At 44.5% G+C, this 16,612-nt stretch overlaps 1 protein-coding gene across 6 annotated transcripts in view; it reads left to right on the plus strand.

The window, feature by feature from the left end:
- GPM6B (glycoprotein M6B) overlaps window positions 1-16,612 on the plus strand; it is a 111,252-nt gene that overhangs the window by 81,851 nt on the left and 12,789 nt on the right. For 4 of the 6 annotated variants that reach the window (XM_087757536.1, XM_087757538.1, XM_009476277.2 and 1 more), the window contains exons 2-3: window positions 4,036-4,155; window positions 14,939-15,125. In XM_087757536.1, coding sequence (XP_087613662.1) covers window positions 4,036-4,155; window positions 14,939-15,125 — 307 coding nt within the window. The remainder of the gene's footprint in view (window positions 1-4,035; window positions 4,156-14,938; window positions 15,126-16,612) is intronic. The other 2 variants (XM_087757539.1, XM_087757537.1) reach the window with 1 other exon arrangement.

Here is a 16,612-nt window from a genome sequence, read left to right on the forward strand (position 1 = left end):
AATTTACACAAGCTAATGTGCTTTATGAATATTTACTGATGGATAAATGAAAATGATTGATCTAATTTAGATTTTTAAAGTTCACTAAATTCTATATGAATTCCAGTTTTATGTTTTCATAATTATTTTCATGAATCCCCTGCCTGACTCAGGCAGTGATATGACCCAGCTGAGGGATTCAGTGTTTATCAGACATTTGTTTCTCTGCACCCGGATGAGTGGCTGCTGCCCCAGTTTTTTTAATTGGAAATGGAACAACACCCATGTTGATGGAGATAAGAAATAAGTCAGCTTTATACTGCGTATCAGCAGCCCTTATCAGAGGAGAACACAGTGAGCAAGCTGAAGCAAAATGTTTAACAGATACTTTACAGGGCTGCAGGACAGATTGGATGCATTTTAAAGATGAAGGTTTACAAATTATTACAAATGACAGGGTTTATCTTGCAGGCATTAAATTAAATCAAAACGTGAGGACTGGGCAGGCAGATTTACTGAGGTGGAATAAATAAGAAAAATGAAATGCCGTTTTGCATCAGCAGTGAAGGATATAGATCCTGATACACATTAACAGAGACAAGAAGTTTCCCTTTTCATTTAACTATGAGAAATACTACCAAGTCGCAAAACGCAAAAAACAAACCAAAATAAAACCCAGCTGTGGGTGACCATGGTGAATTTACCCATTACACATGGGAGGGTGGAAGAAAGCCATTATACTAGGATATAGTTTCCTTGTATGAATGCATACGATGTTCAAATTGCATGTGCTGGGCTGAGGAATAATGAAAACCAGCTGGAGCAGCTATACCCAAGGTTCCTTTTAATTGGCTCTAATGTGCTCTCAATGGACGAAGACCTCATGCTCAAGAATGGCTTTGAGCTTTGATTATTATTTTCATGGTATATGAAGTGATGTTTCTGATTTTAAACTCGAAATAGACAAGTATGTGCTAGTAAAAAGTAGAAAGAAAATACTTCTCTTAAACACAACTGTACAGCTGTGTGCAGTGGTGTAAATGCAGGTGCTGAAGTGCGACGCAAGAAAGGAGTGAATTAATGTGCAGTTTATTTAACTTTTAGTGATGTTCTTTCTACACAGTGAGCTTACGACATTGTCACGCATCACAGATAGATGTATTTTTCATTGCAGCACATTGAAAAAATTGTCTTTTTTATATATATGTGTTATGGTTATTAGCCAAAATTTTCAAACCTACTCCCTTAATGTTAGGCTCACATGGTGATTTCAGAGCTGTCAAGCCATTTCAAGAGTTTTAGCATGCTGAATATTTTTTCCTGTTTGAAGCAGTTTATTGGTGTTTCAGATCCCCTGAAAACAATAACTGCTTTAAGTCCCAGAAGACTGTAGGAAGAGAGGTTCAGCCCAGGGAGAATCTAGGACACGCGATATTCTGGGGATAATAATTTGGCAGACTTAGTGATTTAGGTTTTAATGAATAGGATTTGGTTTCTAAATAGGAGGGGGTTGAAAAACACTCGGAGGATGTACTCATACTGGTCTGAATGACCTCATGAAAGCAGAAAACCTAGACATATGTGCCACAGGATATTGTAACGGGGGGGAAAAGCCCCAGATGGCACTGCATGTGCACAATGGCCTCTGCAGTGGGAGCAAAGGGGCTAAAGAGGGGAGAGAACAGAGGTGGGGGGAGCCCCCCCCTTCGCTTACTCTGACCTTCCCCCATTTACTGGCCAACCTTCCTCCTAATGCAGTATTCATCACCAGATTGCCAGATCATAAATGACCAAATGACAATCCTCTCTCCGCTCCCATGGACTGCTTCGTCAGCTGCGACAGATGAATGTCGTAGCTGTTTGTTTCCTCTACAACCATATGCTAAAGGCAGCAAGCGTGAGGATGTTGGGCACTGGGAATTTTATTACAGGCGTGCAAGGTGATTCTTCCCAAATGAATATTGAACACCACAGTCGCCATCGGTGTGCCTGCGTGGTGTGACATTGAAAACGTTGCCAGTCCTATAGCTGGCTGCGTCTGTGCGGGATCGCGTACAACCTGGTTCAGACAGGAGGCCTCAAGCTGTATGAGCTTGGCTGTGCATGGAGAGTATCATAACCCAGACCTGGGAATGCAATTAGTGTAGTTAGTTCCTCAAAAAGCAAGAGATAAAGAAGTCATTTAAACCTATTTCCTTTCCTAACTATTCAGGGTACAGAGTTAACTCGTACCCGCTGTGTGCAGTAGCTGTTACGCCCCTGAAGCCTTTTGACCTGGTGGTGATTTTGCGTGAGTGGGCCTGGGTGGGTCCCAGTGGAGTCACCGAAAAAGACTCTGCAACTTCAGAGCTCGTGCCAGGCGTGCAGTAGGGGCTGCCAAACAGCCACTGCTAAGCGGTTCTTTGCAGACAGTGGAAAAACTGAGATGCCTTACAGAGTTTGAACCATCTCCTAATGAAGGGAGCCCTGTTATTGCAGAACCAGAAATTACTAATTAAAAAAACCCAGCTTCATAGAATATTTTTACTTTCAGAAAGGATGCTACAAAGTTTACACGCAGTCTCCACGTTGCGGGGTTTGAAGTTTGTCCCACAGCAGCCAGCGGTGACTTCACCAGCGTCCCCTCAGGCTAAGGGAGAAAGGCAGCTGCCTGCTCGGCTGCTCTGAGCAAGGGCATTTTGCCTTTCCTACAAGGAGGGATAAGCTGTAGAAAGCGGAATCGTGTCCTTTAGGAAAAATACACTACCTGGTTGCTGATTTGTGTGTGAGTCGCAGAGAGGGGAGAAATACCAAGCCTCAAAGTATCCTTTAGAGATCCGTTAATATTAAGTTTGCATCCCAAACCCAAAAGACTGTTTTAGTGTTGTAGTTCGTTTGTTGGTGTAGGAGATGAACAAATTCTTGTTTCAAACCTCTAGATCCAACACATGGATACGAGGCCAAGATTTTTTCTCTTCTTGATGTATGTAAATGTAGCTGTGCCTAATTTGTTGTACCCAGCAGCAAAACCACACGAGAGCAGGACCAAGGCCCAGGACCTTCCTAGCCCCTCACAGGCCAGAAATTTATGGCATTCCTACTCCCCCTGCCCCCTGAAATTTGTCTCTGATCTAGTCTACGGTAGATGGGGTTTCAGCATCATAACCTTCACTTCTTCCACCTGCCCAAATGCTGCTGAATTGGATTTATTTTGGCCAGAGATGATGGTTACTTCCTCATTTAGCCACCACAGAGTGGGACTCTGGTACATTTTAAATGAAGATCTGTCTGTCTCACCCTGACAGCCTTGACACCGCCTATAGCGGTGCCGAGGCGGGACATGTAGGTTCAAAAGTGGTTTGATGTTGTTTTGCCAGTGGCCTCTTTCAGGGGGCTTGGAAGCCCTGTGCTGATGAGTGTGCGATGAGTGTGCGAGCGGGTCAGGTGTGTTACTGCGTGCGGGGGCTCGTTGCTGAGCTTCATCTGTCCTCTGAAAAGGCGGAGAGAAGGAGACCTGCTCTCCTTCAGTGTAAACCTGGAACAAGTCTGTGTTAACGTACTTGGTCCAGATTTTTGGACGTGAGCAGAGTCCACGTGAAATAAAGCCCGTGACTTTTTTTTTAATGTAAGAAAGTAACGGAGCAAACTTGTGTGTTTGCCCTACCTCTACGCATGACAATAACCATTTTCTTTAGCAGATTTAGGGTCTTTTAATAAAACAGGTAACGTGTTTTTCCATGACTTTGTCTTCCTTTACTTCTGGAGCAGAGCTCTTTGCCACAGTCGAAGAGAGGGAGACGTGAGAGTGGGTGGGGGGAAGGAATAGAGAGTCCTTCCTTACGTGTTTAATTCAAATCCTAGGTGGAGTTTTAGCTGTTCAACCTTTCTTAACACCTGTGTAAGTGTCTCCCTGTCGATGTCCCTCCAAGCCCCTCCCTTGGTTTGGTAAAGTTGTGTTGTTTCAGTTCTGAAACTACAGCATGTTTTTCTGGGCTCTTATTTTTAAAGTTAAATGACTGAAAGTGCTGAACTAAAACTTGCTGGTGACACTGACTTTTTACCACCTGAAATTGGCAGTGATCACCAGACCAGAAATGGAAATTGGCAGGTACCACTGGATGTACAGGAGTTCAAGGCCACACCAGTACCATCATGTGCCAGCATTGAGAGGCAATGTTAGTCCTTTGGGGATTCAAGGTAAATAAAGGGCTGGGTGAAAGGGAAATGGAGAGTTCAGAAATGGTAGCAGCATAAACCTAATGCTTTGCACTAGTCCTAACAATTTAAGATAAATGTTCTTCTATTTTTCTTGTTTTGTTTGTTAAGGCTGTAAGGAGTCTAGTTCTTTTGTATGAATACTTGACATAAATTTAAATTTGGTTGTTAATCCTTGAAGGACAATAATGTGTGGTGAGGGATACTTCCCTTTTAACTGTGCTGCCCGATTGCTTCAAAACTGTTGACATATGAGATGGCATAGTATGGGTTTTGTATGCAGATGAATCTATCCAACTGATCAGCCACAAATGCAGTAATTGACACTAAAGCAGTGGCAGCACACCTGATTTACTGGTCTCCTACAATATGCTTCTTAGACAATATTCCATAGTTTTGTTTGCATTTTTCCCTTGCTAGAAGCAGTAACTGCATATGTCAGAGTCTAAAGGAGGATTTCAGCTGAGGCTTTAAAAATGGTTTGGTGATTCCACATGCCTGTCCTTTCGATATCTGGCTTGAGATCTCAAAAAGATCCTATTTTGTTTTCCTGAAGCCTCATTTTAAGCGTTTGGGGGGAATTTAGTTTTGAAGCATCTCAGAAAGGCACCTGAAATCAAGCCCATGATTGATTGCATTGGAAAATTCCAGTCTGACTGAAGGTTAACACAGCAAAGGATAAAAATGGCCAGAGATAGCATTTGCAGCTAGCTCTGCCCAGCAATCCTCTTCTCTTTATGGAGCTGATTGACTGAAGCTTGCTTGACAGCTTGTTTGCTGGAGAAGCCTGCCTCCGCATCAGAGACTTTAACAGCAACTGCAGGGAAATATTCACCAAAGCTTGCTGCCTAATCCTTCCCTTTTCCATTATATTTTCACATGCATTTGTTCTTTAGGATGCAAATGTTTAAATGTTTATCTATTTCAAAATGGCTTTTTTTTTTTTTTTAGCAAATACTTAGGTTGCGAATCATGATCTCCATCTTCAATATCAATATTCATTTTGGCCATATTTTATAACAAATTATCTGGGCGACAGACTCGGGGCTGCCAGAAGACATTCCCAAACTTCAGTTCAGTGCATGTGGGACATTTTATACACGGGAGAAATGCTTCAGGAAGGAGTGCCAGATAATGAATGCTGCCTTCCTGGGAAGGAGGACGTGGAGGGAGCAGGCCAGATGTCTGGTTATCAGGGTCTTGTGCCCCGTCAGCTGTCCCCAGTGATGAGACACGTCTGTCTGCGCTGGCACAGATGAGCCAGGACGCAGAGGAGACGCACAGCCTTCTGTTGCAGCTGCTGGGAGTCTGGCACCTAAAATGGTGCTAGAAACCCTTGTTTAGGCAACTGAACCCTATGCAGGCTGCCTTGGGAGGCTTCCTGAAATAACATGCAGGTAAATGTGGTGCCTGTCATGGAGGACTCGAAGATGGATTCTTACTGATGGGGGTAATAAAAAACTGCACCAACAAAGCCCAGAAATACCAATTCAAGGGAAGGTGCTTTAAATGGCTGCACTTGAAGAAATGAAGAGGTTTCTATGCAGCAATGAAACTGCCCTGAACAGGTCTTGAGTAAGACCAATCTGCCAGTGATGGATTAGCCACAGTGAAAATATTGGTCTTTGCTCCTTTCCCTTAGATTGGAGAGAAAATGTCATTAAGTCACAACACAAGTCATAGCTGTAACATGCCTCCCTTCAGTACTGGCATACAGCTCCCCACTGCTGGGTGGCATTGGCTAGTGTGCTGAGATAAACTCTCAGTTTCTTTGAGAAGCCACATAATTTCTTGGGTGCCTTCGCCATGCAGATATTTCTACTTTGTGTCCTCTGTCAGTGTCTGAATGCACATCACTAGGAGAGCACCTCTGTGGCAGTCCTGGTGGCATCCACCTCTTCTCCCAGGGTTTCCACATAAGACATGATCTCCCCCCCCCCATTTTAAGCTTTAATCCGGCACTTGAGCAACAAGGAAGGAGTCAGCGTGGGATATTCACTGCAGTGCTGGAGCCAAGACATCCCCAGAACACCTGCAAGCTTAATGAGCCTTTCAAAATGCCTAAAACAATTTTTTCCCAGGAAGCAAAGTACCATCTTCTTCTTTAGTAAGAGAAACTTAGCAATGGTTGTTTAACATGAGCTTAGCTGCAGGCACTCTTCCAGGCTGGGTGGGCGTTGTTTGCTTTATGGAAATTTTTTTTTTCCCCTCTCCTTAACTTGCTTCCCCCAGATGCTGGGAGGTGTTTCAGCTGCTTTGTGAGCGCAAAAAGGCATGTGAATGTGGAGTATCTCACTGGAACAGCCTTCTCCCTTACCGAACCAAGCTTAAATTTTGAAAATGGTGTGGTTGGACTCAACTGGAGAAATACCTGCATGAAAGCTGTTGCAAGGCAAAAGACATCTGCAGTTGTGGTTCAGGTTTCTTACTATTCCTCTAGTTCCATAGTTGGGTAAACGTCTAGGAAGATCTTGGCATCTTTAGTTATCTCTGAAATGGAGAATTTAGCTTCCGAATCTTAGATCCGCCAGGCTGAAATCCCCCCGCACACTGTTTTTGACCCTCAGCTCTAGGGAGAGGGAGGTTGTGTTTCTGTTTGCTTCTTTGTAGCTAGGGAGGAGTCCACTGGGGAAGCAGTCGGTAGCGGTGGCTGAAATCCAGTGTGGCAAAAGTCTTGCTCTCCTGCTGAGCGCTGAAGGCTGATGGAGAGTGAGGTGAGTTACAGCTGCCAGAAGGGTGGAGCTAAAAGTCTCAACTCCAGTCTTCCAGGTAAGATACTCACCTTTGATTAAAGTAAAGTCAGCTTTAAAAATCATGTCAGCCAAGTACAGGTGGGTCTGGAGAATGGTTGAATCAAGGAAACCCAAATGTCCTTACAGAAGGTTTCATAGAACTGCTGAAGTAGCCCACGGGACTGAAATGCTTAGGTGCTTTTGTGAGCACCCAGTGAGCTCGCCTAGACCTTCAGGCATTTGAGTATCTTTGGCAGTCTGTTCATCGCTTCGTCTGTTTTACCTCTTTGGCTTGGGTTTGTCGAAAATTATCACCAGGGCTGGCACCTACTGAAGCAGCAGTTCTTGCATGTTGACCCTACTGAGTGTTTCTCCACGAAGGCAAAAATAGGTGAAGCGAGGGGAGGGAGGTCAGGGTGAGGGCAGAAAGGAGCAATGTCTTCAGGCACCTTGAACAGTGAGTTGTTGATACGTCAGCTGAGAGTTACAGCCACAGTTTGGACCACAGGCTGCTCTTGCTGGTGCAGTGTGTTTGAACTCTGAGCTCTGCATGTCAATGAGCCCTTCCACATGCTCAGGCTGTGCAAAAGTCCCAAGGGTTATTTTGGATAGTAAAACACTGGAACGAGTCTCCAGGAGGAATAATGCCAAAACTTACATCAATACCGCTTGAGCTACGCCTTATGTGAGAAGCCTCTTTTTAAATCACCTTTCTGCAGAAGTAGCTTACAGCTAAAAAATATCTATCCTCAAGGATTCCCATATAAACCTGTTTGAAGTAAGGCCTTTTCCAAAGTATAAATTAGGTATTTTTCTTCTGCTGTGGTTTCCACTGTTTCATAGGCCAAAAGTAAAGCAGAGAAGACATGAATTAAAATAAACAAAGTTTTGCCTGACCTTTGTCCAAGAGCAATAAAGCTGGACAAGAGCAATTCTCTTGTCCCCCTGTCTCATGGGGCAGCGGCATTCTTCCCATGCAGGTCTGACTCCTTGCTCTTACACAGCAAATGCCTGAGATGGGCACTTGCAATAAGCGTGGATGTAGTGATTCATATTTCATAGGCTGCGCTGTCTGAAAAAGATGCCTTCAGAACACCTGTGAGCTTAATGAGCCTTGCAGAGGCTGGGCGTGATATAGATGGGGAGCGTGTGTATTTCAATAAATTTGAAGAAGGTAAATTAGATAAGGCCTATAAAAGACCATTCATATCATCTGTCCTCTCATGAAAGAGGTTTGATGCCTGCAGTGGGAATGCAATTTTTTTTTTCTATAAGAAGTGCTGGTTTGGGTGTGAGATTTGAAGAAAAAAGGGGGTTGTGTTTACTGCTGTCTGTTGTTAGAGTCTTCTCTGTGTCATTTAACAGCATCCAGAAGAGACAAATCTTGCCTTGGTAAAACAGCCTTTTCTCCAATTTGAACATCATGTTTTCTTTAGTGAAAGGAAAAAAATTCAGCTTTTGCTGTTGATGAACATTGATAACCTCTGCAAGGGTGTTTGGTTTTTTTGGGTGTTTCTGGTGTGTTTGGTTTTTTATTTGGCTAAGCATGTTAGAAAAAAATGTGCTTGGTTTTAAACCTGTGCTTACTCTATTTTTGCTGGAGTATTCAGGAGCAGCTTATTATTGTTACTCATACAGTACCACAGAGATACTTGGTGCTTTGTGGATTTAAAAAGGGGTCTGCTAATGGTGCTTCCAGGCTGTGAGATGCTTGTTCTTAGTGTGCACCAGTTCTCCTGGTTTTTCTGTGGTGGTTCCAGCACAGGAGGCATGAGCAAGGATTTTTAGTTCTCTGCTACACGACAATATGGAAGCATCTAATGAAGTTTAAAGATGGCAGGCTGAAAACTGGTAACAGAGAATAAATACCTTCTCAGAAGTGGGGAACCAGCTGTATGACAGTGCTGAAACCAAATATCTCATATATGTATCAAGAATATCTGGAGAAGTTGCAATTAATGCTGATAACCTTCAAAAGGAGCTACTTGTTCTTTGAGTAGCTCTTAAATAGTAGAGATTGGGATGAGACTTACTGGATGGATCAGACTACCCCAGGTCTCACTGCGTTTCACTTGAATGAAGCATCTTGTGCTAGCCACTGTGAAGGATGGGAGTGGTGGTCTTGCTGGATTTCAGGTCTGATCCTTTGTGGCAGCCCTGATGGCTGTGGTCTCCAAAGGTCACATCTTCTCCATCACAGCGACTATGCTGGCTAGAAGAAGTATTTATTAACAACTCTGGCAGAGGGGGATGCAAATGCAGCGGGGAGATCATCGATCTGGCTAGACTAAATTACCCTTGCATTAAGTTTTCTGGCTCTCATGAAGAGCTCATTTTCAGTATAAGTTAATTTCACAACTTCTGATTTGGGGAGGACAAAAAGGCAAAATTAGGAAAGGTTGAACTTGAAGTTTTCTGTGGAAGAGCTTTAAGAGGTTTGTGGGAGGAAAATAAAGGATTTTCTCTATTTGAGCTCATCACTTCAGTCTGTTTAATGTACTTAATCCAAAAGTATGGTGAGTGAGCATTTATTGTAATTAATAACAGAGGTTTTAGCTTTGTGCTGTGTTTTGTAAATCAGCAGAATTTAAGATGAACAGGAATAGGTAAGGACAGAGCTTCAACAAAGACTTCCAAGTGATTTAACACACAGCCTTTTTATTTTAGTGCCCCTATTAAAGTGTGGAGAGAAATTTGTCACGTGCTTTAAACTTACTCTTGTAAGATTAAACGTTTTATCTTATTGTACTGTTGCCACTGACCCTTGGCTGCTGGTGTGGGTGGTAGATGTGAGAAGTAAAGTTATCTTACTGCCAGGTACTGGCTTATTTTCACACAGGGAAGAAGGAGGTAAATTCCATTTTTGCCTCTGTGGTATCAGTGTATTCCTGCATCCCTTACTGCTTCCCCCGTAGCTGCCAGTTGTGCTGTAAGGTATGAAAATGTACATCCTAGCATGCAGAAGCCATTCAGAATGGAGATTTTAAAAAATACAGTAGGTGGCAGAAAGTAAAATTGGCATTTGCTTTCATTGACATAAAGTTTGTTTTCCGACAAAGATCCATGGTGGTTGAAGACTCCAATGGTATTATGCACGCTTGGTATTGGGCAGTCTTCAGCACTGGGGAAACGGGAGGTGAATGTAAAGTATTGAGTTCTCCTCTTATATTTATTTGTGAATTGGGAGTAATGCTCCCAACACTAGGCTCCCGTGATGTGTAATAATGAGTCTGTTTTACATGCGATGGCTGCATTTAAGATGTTACCTACTGCTTTCCTTTAAGATGTTACCTAGTGCTTTTTCTTTCCTGGGGTCTCTTGCGACCTTCTTCTTGTTAAAACAATTCCTCCACACGTGCTCCCTGAGCTGTGATGCTGAAGCCAACAGAGATCGTGGTTCTGTGGTGGAACATGCCGCATAATTTCTGCCACATATTAACTGGACAGGTGTCCAACATGCCAGGATTTCTAAAAATGCATGCACAATTACAGGACGTAAGTGAGGAGAAAAAATGGTGCCCATTGCTTCATCTTTCAGAACAGCAAGACAGATTTATGGGACAGGAAGAAACGAAACTTCTAAGGAAAAGAGAGTGGGAACTAACTCAGAAAACGGCCACAGGAGCCTGGAAGTTTAGCTCCCTGAAATAGAAGGCTTTTCAAACGCCCTTTCAGGTTTTCTTTGTTCCTTGTTTTTTTGTTCCGTAGTGACCTTGACTATGGGATCAATGGTTCATACCCGAGATACATTGAGGCACTAGTTCAACCTAGGAGGAGTTTGGGACATCAGAAGACAGGCTGGTTTTCTGTCCAGGAGCTGTGGACACTCCTCCCTTACATCATGTTTTCCATGCTTTGGTTTGAGGGACAGCTTTGTGAACGTGCATCTGTCTCAGCTTTTCAAGTCTGGGCTTCAAGAGCTGATGTGTGAACTTCTAGAGCAAGCCCTGGGAATACTCAAGACAGCTACCTGATCCCATTGCATTGTCTTTTGTCATTGCCGAAGCACAGATTTTGTCATTCCACTCCATCTTGACCTTAGTAGGATGAGTTAGAGTCTTAGAATTGCTTTTGGGTTTTGGTTTTGGTTTTGTTTTAAGACTGCTTTCCATTAATTCTGCATTACCTTGCTTTTCTGAGTTTAAATCTTAAAGCCGTACTTAAAGTACCAAGGAAGGTTTAGCCACACAATTGCCATTTGACATGGGAAATTGAATGGCTAAGCCCCTGCATATATGCAATAGCCTGTACACTGCTGGGTAGATTGTATAATTGTTCTTCATACATTAAGCAACCAATTGCCGATTTGTGTACATATGTAGGTTCATCCTTTACCAATTTCCTGTGACTGATAGTTTCCAGGAGATTAAAAGAATAGCTGGTTCCTGTTTTTTCTCTTCTCTTTATTTTTGTCCTTTAGCAAGAATATTTTTGTGTGTGTGTGTGTGTGTGTGTGTTTAATAGCATTCATTCCCTAGAGAATAATCTCAGTCCTTGTTGGCCTCCTTCTGAGAGTGTGTTAAATCTGTAGCCAAGATCACAGGCAGCTCTGGGCAAATCATTGGGCTGTTATTAACCTGCCTCCATGGCAACTGCTGCTCACCAGCCTGAGGACAAAAAATGTTTTTATTCTGCTGAGTTGCACAAAAGGTTCTAGTTGCACAAAATGGCCATTGAAAGGGGAGATGCAGTGATGTGTGTTTGTGCTGTACGGTTTCATATTTAAATAGTTTTACACTGTTGTGTTGGAAGTGGATATACAGCTGAAAAGTTCAGTGTGTTGGCCATATGGAAAGTAAAAACTAGCAGAAAATTGGAACTAAACTTATTTTAATACTACCTTATTTTTGTTGACTTGAGTTCACAGGCCTTCAGCCTGCAGTTGTCATCACTGCTTTAGCAAGTTGTTTTGTGAACGTCAACTAGGCAAACATCATCATGGGTTTTCAGTTGTACTGTATAAAGATACTTGCTGACTTGGGGTTACAGAGAGAGATCATAGAGCAGATTTCCTGTAAAGCTTTCGTTTTTTTCAGAAATCCTCTGATTTGCTTCAGTGCTTGTTTGGGAAGCTTGGAAATATCTTAGAGCATGCTTGATGAGCTTCAAATTTTAGCTGGTTTTCAAAGCTGCTCTTGGCAGTACTGTTTTAGGCTTGCTTTGAAACAAAATTACAAAACCAGCTATATTGCTTAGGCTAAGCATGGATTTAAGCTGCTCATAAAGAGCGTTCACCGTGGGATCTGTGGGGGGGGTCTGGCAGCCCCAGCACCGTGATGAGGTTGTGTCCCGCAGTTAGTTACCCTCTGGCAGGAGGCTGTGCAGCTCTGCTGTCAATTTGGGTGCAGAATGACGATGTATGGATGGGCACTGTCTCTTGGAGACATGCTGGTTTGGGATGCGTCCTGCGCTTGCAAGCTGGCAGCGCGCCATTGCCCTGTGAACTGAAGTCCCTCTGCTTCCTGATTTAGTCTCGGTGCGGACGTGAGTAGTTTCTGCACTTCCACAGTTGGGCAGTTTTCTCTGCCTTGCTCAAAACAGCGTGGTTGCTTTAGACACCTCTTAGCAAGACCACCCTTGGCTGCGGTCTGCCCTGATAAAATGAAGGCCACGCAAATATTGTGATGCCTTTTTATGTGGGCTGTAGAGGAAGACGTAAAGAGTATGGCCACAAAGATGGGAGGTGAGAGGGGGTTTGCCACTGTTGGCTTGTGTTCGAGGGTCTGTGGGTTAGTGGCAGATATTGTCATGTGTTTGGATAAGGGATCTGACAAACTCTCCAGGGTGAATGTTCTGCCAGTGGTCTGGAAAGCTGGCTGTGCTGTGTGGGGTTACTAGGAGGACAGGTACCTAGTTGGGGGGCGTTAATTGTCAATCCTGGGTCTACACCAATTTTTAGTTAAGCAGGCTGCTACCATTTTCTGAAACCAGCAGCTTTTCTTTCAGACCTCATCAGTCCCTTGGCTTTGCTTCCAACTGTTTTTATTTCCTGTCTTTGGTGGGATCGTTCTGCGAAGCAATCTGTGGATCAGCATGACTAGGTGGTCAACCTCCACACAAAGCACAGATCTAGCGTTTAGTCACCTTCTCCTTTAGGAGTGCGGCCTCAAAGGCCATTCATTTTGTGCTGGGCTGTGGCCACATGTGTGTTGAGCATTGCCTGCTGGATCAGAGCATGGTTACTCTTGGATAACCCTTCACTGCTAATCCTGTGCCAGGTGCAAGCCTTTCTTGGATTAACTCTTGGAGGTTTGGACCTGACCCGGGAGCAGATGCTGCGGAGGCGAGCCTGCCTCACGTGTATGACTGCTGTTGCATGTGGCTCGTGAGCTGCACTTGGGCAGATTCCCCAAAGCAGAGGATCGCTCTGCAAGGTCTGGTGTCTGAACTCGACTCTGGACCTCTGTGATAAAATGAAACACAGAGATGATTTCCTCTGATAGCGTGCATTTGGAGTTTGTTTGCCCCGTCACTGCTAAACTGCAGTGTTTGTTCATTTGGCAATATTTTTGTCATAAAGATAGTTCCTACTGAGTGGACTCCAGCTGTGGGCTTGACTATAAAAGCTTCCCAGGCTTGTTTCTGTACAATTAAATCTTGTCTGCAGTTAGCAAAGTGGCATTTCATAAGTCATTTTGGTGGTGATAGCTGCTTAAGCCAGACTAGGACACTTGCTAGTGACTCTCTAAAAGAAGAGTTTCCCACTTACGAAATGGGAAAGCTTTCAATTATCGGATGCTTATTATTCCCCAGTGCTTCACGGAAGTGCCTGCTCTGCAACTCATTCATTAGTGGGAAGGGAGGGAGATAAAAATAAACTTGCCTCATGTGGCGGATGGAGACTTGCTGATCTTTGTGAGGAATCCTTGGGGCGGGAAGATGCGATGAGATGTACGCGTTCGCCAGCTGTCTCCCTGCCTTCAAATGCTTTGTCCATTTAGCGCCTTCCCGTAGAAGCAGCGGGCTGTTCCTGCGACGTGCAACGCGAGTCGCTCCATTAAGCGTTGTCTTAATGGCTTGTGTTTTGCGCAGTTGTATGAAATGCACATTAATGGAGACAGCTTAATGCTATCGCCCTGAAGTAATGAATCGGTATGGATTGCCATTACCATTATAGCGCAGTTAAAAGCTGTGTTTGTTTCCGATTTACATTTCCCAGCTCTGCAAGGAGATGGATTTTCAGGCCACATGGTTGGGACGAACCTGGCAATTCAGCTGCAACCTCCTTATTACAGTGTTTGTAGAGCAGTAGTTATGGGGGGGTGTGTGTTTTGTTAACTCAGACTGCTTAAATGATACATTTCATTAAAACTGTGATTATGCTACTGCAGACTGTATTCACTGTAAATCCAGTGTATCCTATAGAGCTGGGAATGTATTGTCTGTGTAATACAGGTTCATCTCACTGCTCTCGAGAAAAATTGTTACTCTTTGGCCCCCATTCAATTTTTCTGTTGTTAAAATATCTGTATCCCTAAAACCTTATATGGATTTATACAAAAAGATATTCAGGAGTCATGGGAGAGTATAGGGTAGTTAAGTTTTGCAGACCTAAAAGTGTTCCTCTTCCAGTGAAAGTGCAAAGTATCTTCTACTTTTCTAGAAGGCTTCATTGGCTGGAGTATTTACTTCTCTGGCTTCGTGAGTGGTGCCAGCATAGCTAGTGCTCCTGCTGTTAGTATCACTAATGCTGAAACGCGGTGAGCTCTGTATGAGCAGCTGGATCACAATGGATCACTTCAGACAAGTCATTTTTTTCTTTTTCCATTTCATAGGCTGTCTCATTGATCTCCTCTTGATCCTGTAAAGACAGGAGCACTCAGTCCACTTTCTGGGCTTTGAGTCCATACCAACAGATCTGTAGGTCACTGCTTTAGAGGGTGATGCTGTCTTGCACCACCTATAGATTTTTTGCTTCTCACGTCAATGCCTTTTAGTCCCTATGGCTTTTACCAAGTGAAGGACGGATGTTCTTTTCCTCATAATTTGCTTTTTGCTCATAACATTTCTTTTGCTTTCTCTCTTCTGCTTAGGTTGCTTTGAATGTTGCATTAAGTGCCTAGGAGGAGTGCCATATGCTTCGCTCGTGGCAACCATTCTTTGCTTCTCGGGGGTAGCATTGTTTTGTGGCTGTGGCCATGTGGCGCTCACGGGAACCGTGTCTATCCTTGAGCAGCACTTCTCCACGACTGCCAGCGACCATGCTTTGCTGAGTGAAGTGTAAGTATGCTTCCCATTTCCATTATTCTTCATAACACCCTCATGCTAAATGAGTAGAGATGGATTCAAACCTCAGTCTCCATCCCTGAGTGTTAGGTTGCTTGTTTGTCCAGCAGCACTCTGGTTTTTTGGTGTTTACACACAGAGAACCAGAGTGTGTATCCTGCTTAACCTGGTTATATTGGAACCAATACTATTTAATATCTTCATTGATGATGTAGACTGTGGGACTGGGTGCACCCTCAGCAGGTTTGCAGATGACATCAAGCTGAGTGGTGCAGTTGATATGCTTGAGGGGAAGGGATGCCCTCAAGAGGGACCTTGACAGGCTTGAGGAGTGGGCCAACATGAACCTCATGAAGTTTAGCAAGGCCAAGTGCAAGGTCCTGCAGCTGGGTTGGGGCAACCCCCGGTATCAGTACAAGCTGGGGGGTGAATGGGTTGAGAGCAGCCCTGCAGAGAAGGACGTGGGGGTACTGACAGATGAAAAGCTGGACATGAGCCAGCGATGTGCACTTGCAGCCCAGAAAGCCAACCGTGTCCTGGGCTGCATCAAAAGAAGTGTGGCCAGCACGCTTTCTATGAGGACAGGCTGAGAGAGTTGGGGTTGTTCAGCCAGGAAAAGAGAAGGCTCCAGGGAGATGTTATTGCAGCCTTTCAATGTATAAAGGGGGCGTATAAAAAAAAACGGAGATAGACTTTTTAGCAAGGCCTGTAGTGACAGGACAAGTGACAAAAGTTTTAATCTGAAAGAGGGTAGATTTAGTGTTACGAAGTTATTTTAGTGACACAAGTAATTGGGAAGCGTTGCTCTGTCCATCACCCCTTCAGGAGAAGGTGGGCAGGTATTGTACAAACAAGAAAAAAGAGAGAAAAGACTGGAAAGAGCTTAAATGTTTGTCTCTGTGACTGTAGCCTTCAGAAGTAACCACTGGTGAAATATTTGGGGCTTTTGTGTTCCTGAGGCTTCTCCGTGATACCAGAGGAAGGCCTTGGAGGCCTGTGTCAGAGCCCGCACCCAGTGCCAGCCCCACCAGTGCCAGCCTCTTGTTCCCTTTGACGCTGAGAGGTTTGCGGGTCCCAGGCTCTGGGCCGGTGGTCCGAACACACTGGACCTTAGGCGGCCCCTCCAGCTGGACCACCAGGTTTTGAAAAGGCTTTTGTCCAGCGGCAGTGAGGAACTTTTCTCGAGTTGCGATTTGTGACGACGGCGCACTGGCATCAGGTGCTGACTGGGCCTGGGGTCGGCCTCCTGCCCGCTGCTCACCACGGGGCAGCACCGGCCGCAGGCACAGCGTACGGCCGGCTCCTGGAGATGTCTTCATCCCAGGGCAGGGGGTGAGGAAGGGCAGCCAAAACCTGCTGAAAGCCGCTGAGGGCTCTGGGTGGGGGTCCCTGTGCAGGCCGCGTGCGTCTGTGAAGAGGGGGCCCACGTGGCATGTGCTTGTGGGCCCGTTTGCGTGCACTGAGCCTGAGGCTTCCACAAC

The sequence above is a fragment of the Nipponia nippon genome, unplaced genomic scaffold, assembly GCF_047370975.1.
Source record: "Nipponia nippon isolate SJK-2023a ecotype South Korea unplaced genomic scaffold, ASM4737097v1 scaffold_2, whole genome shotgun sequence".
Taxonomy (NCBI): domain Eukaryota; kingdom Metazoa; phylum Chordata; class Aves; order Pelecaniformes; family Threskiornithidae; genus Nipponia; species Nipponia nippon.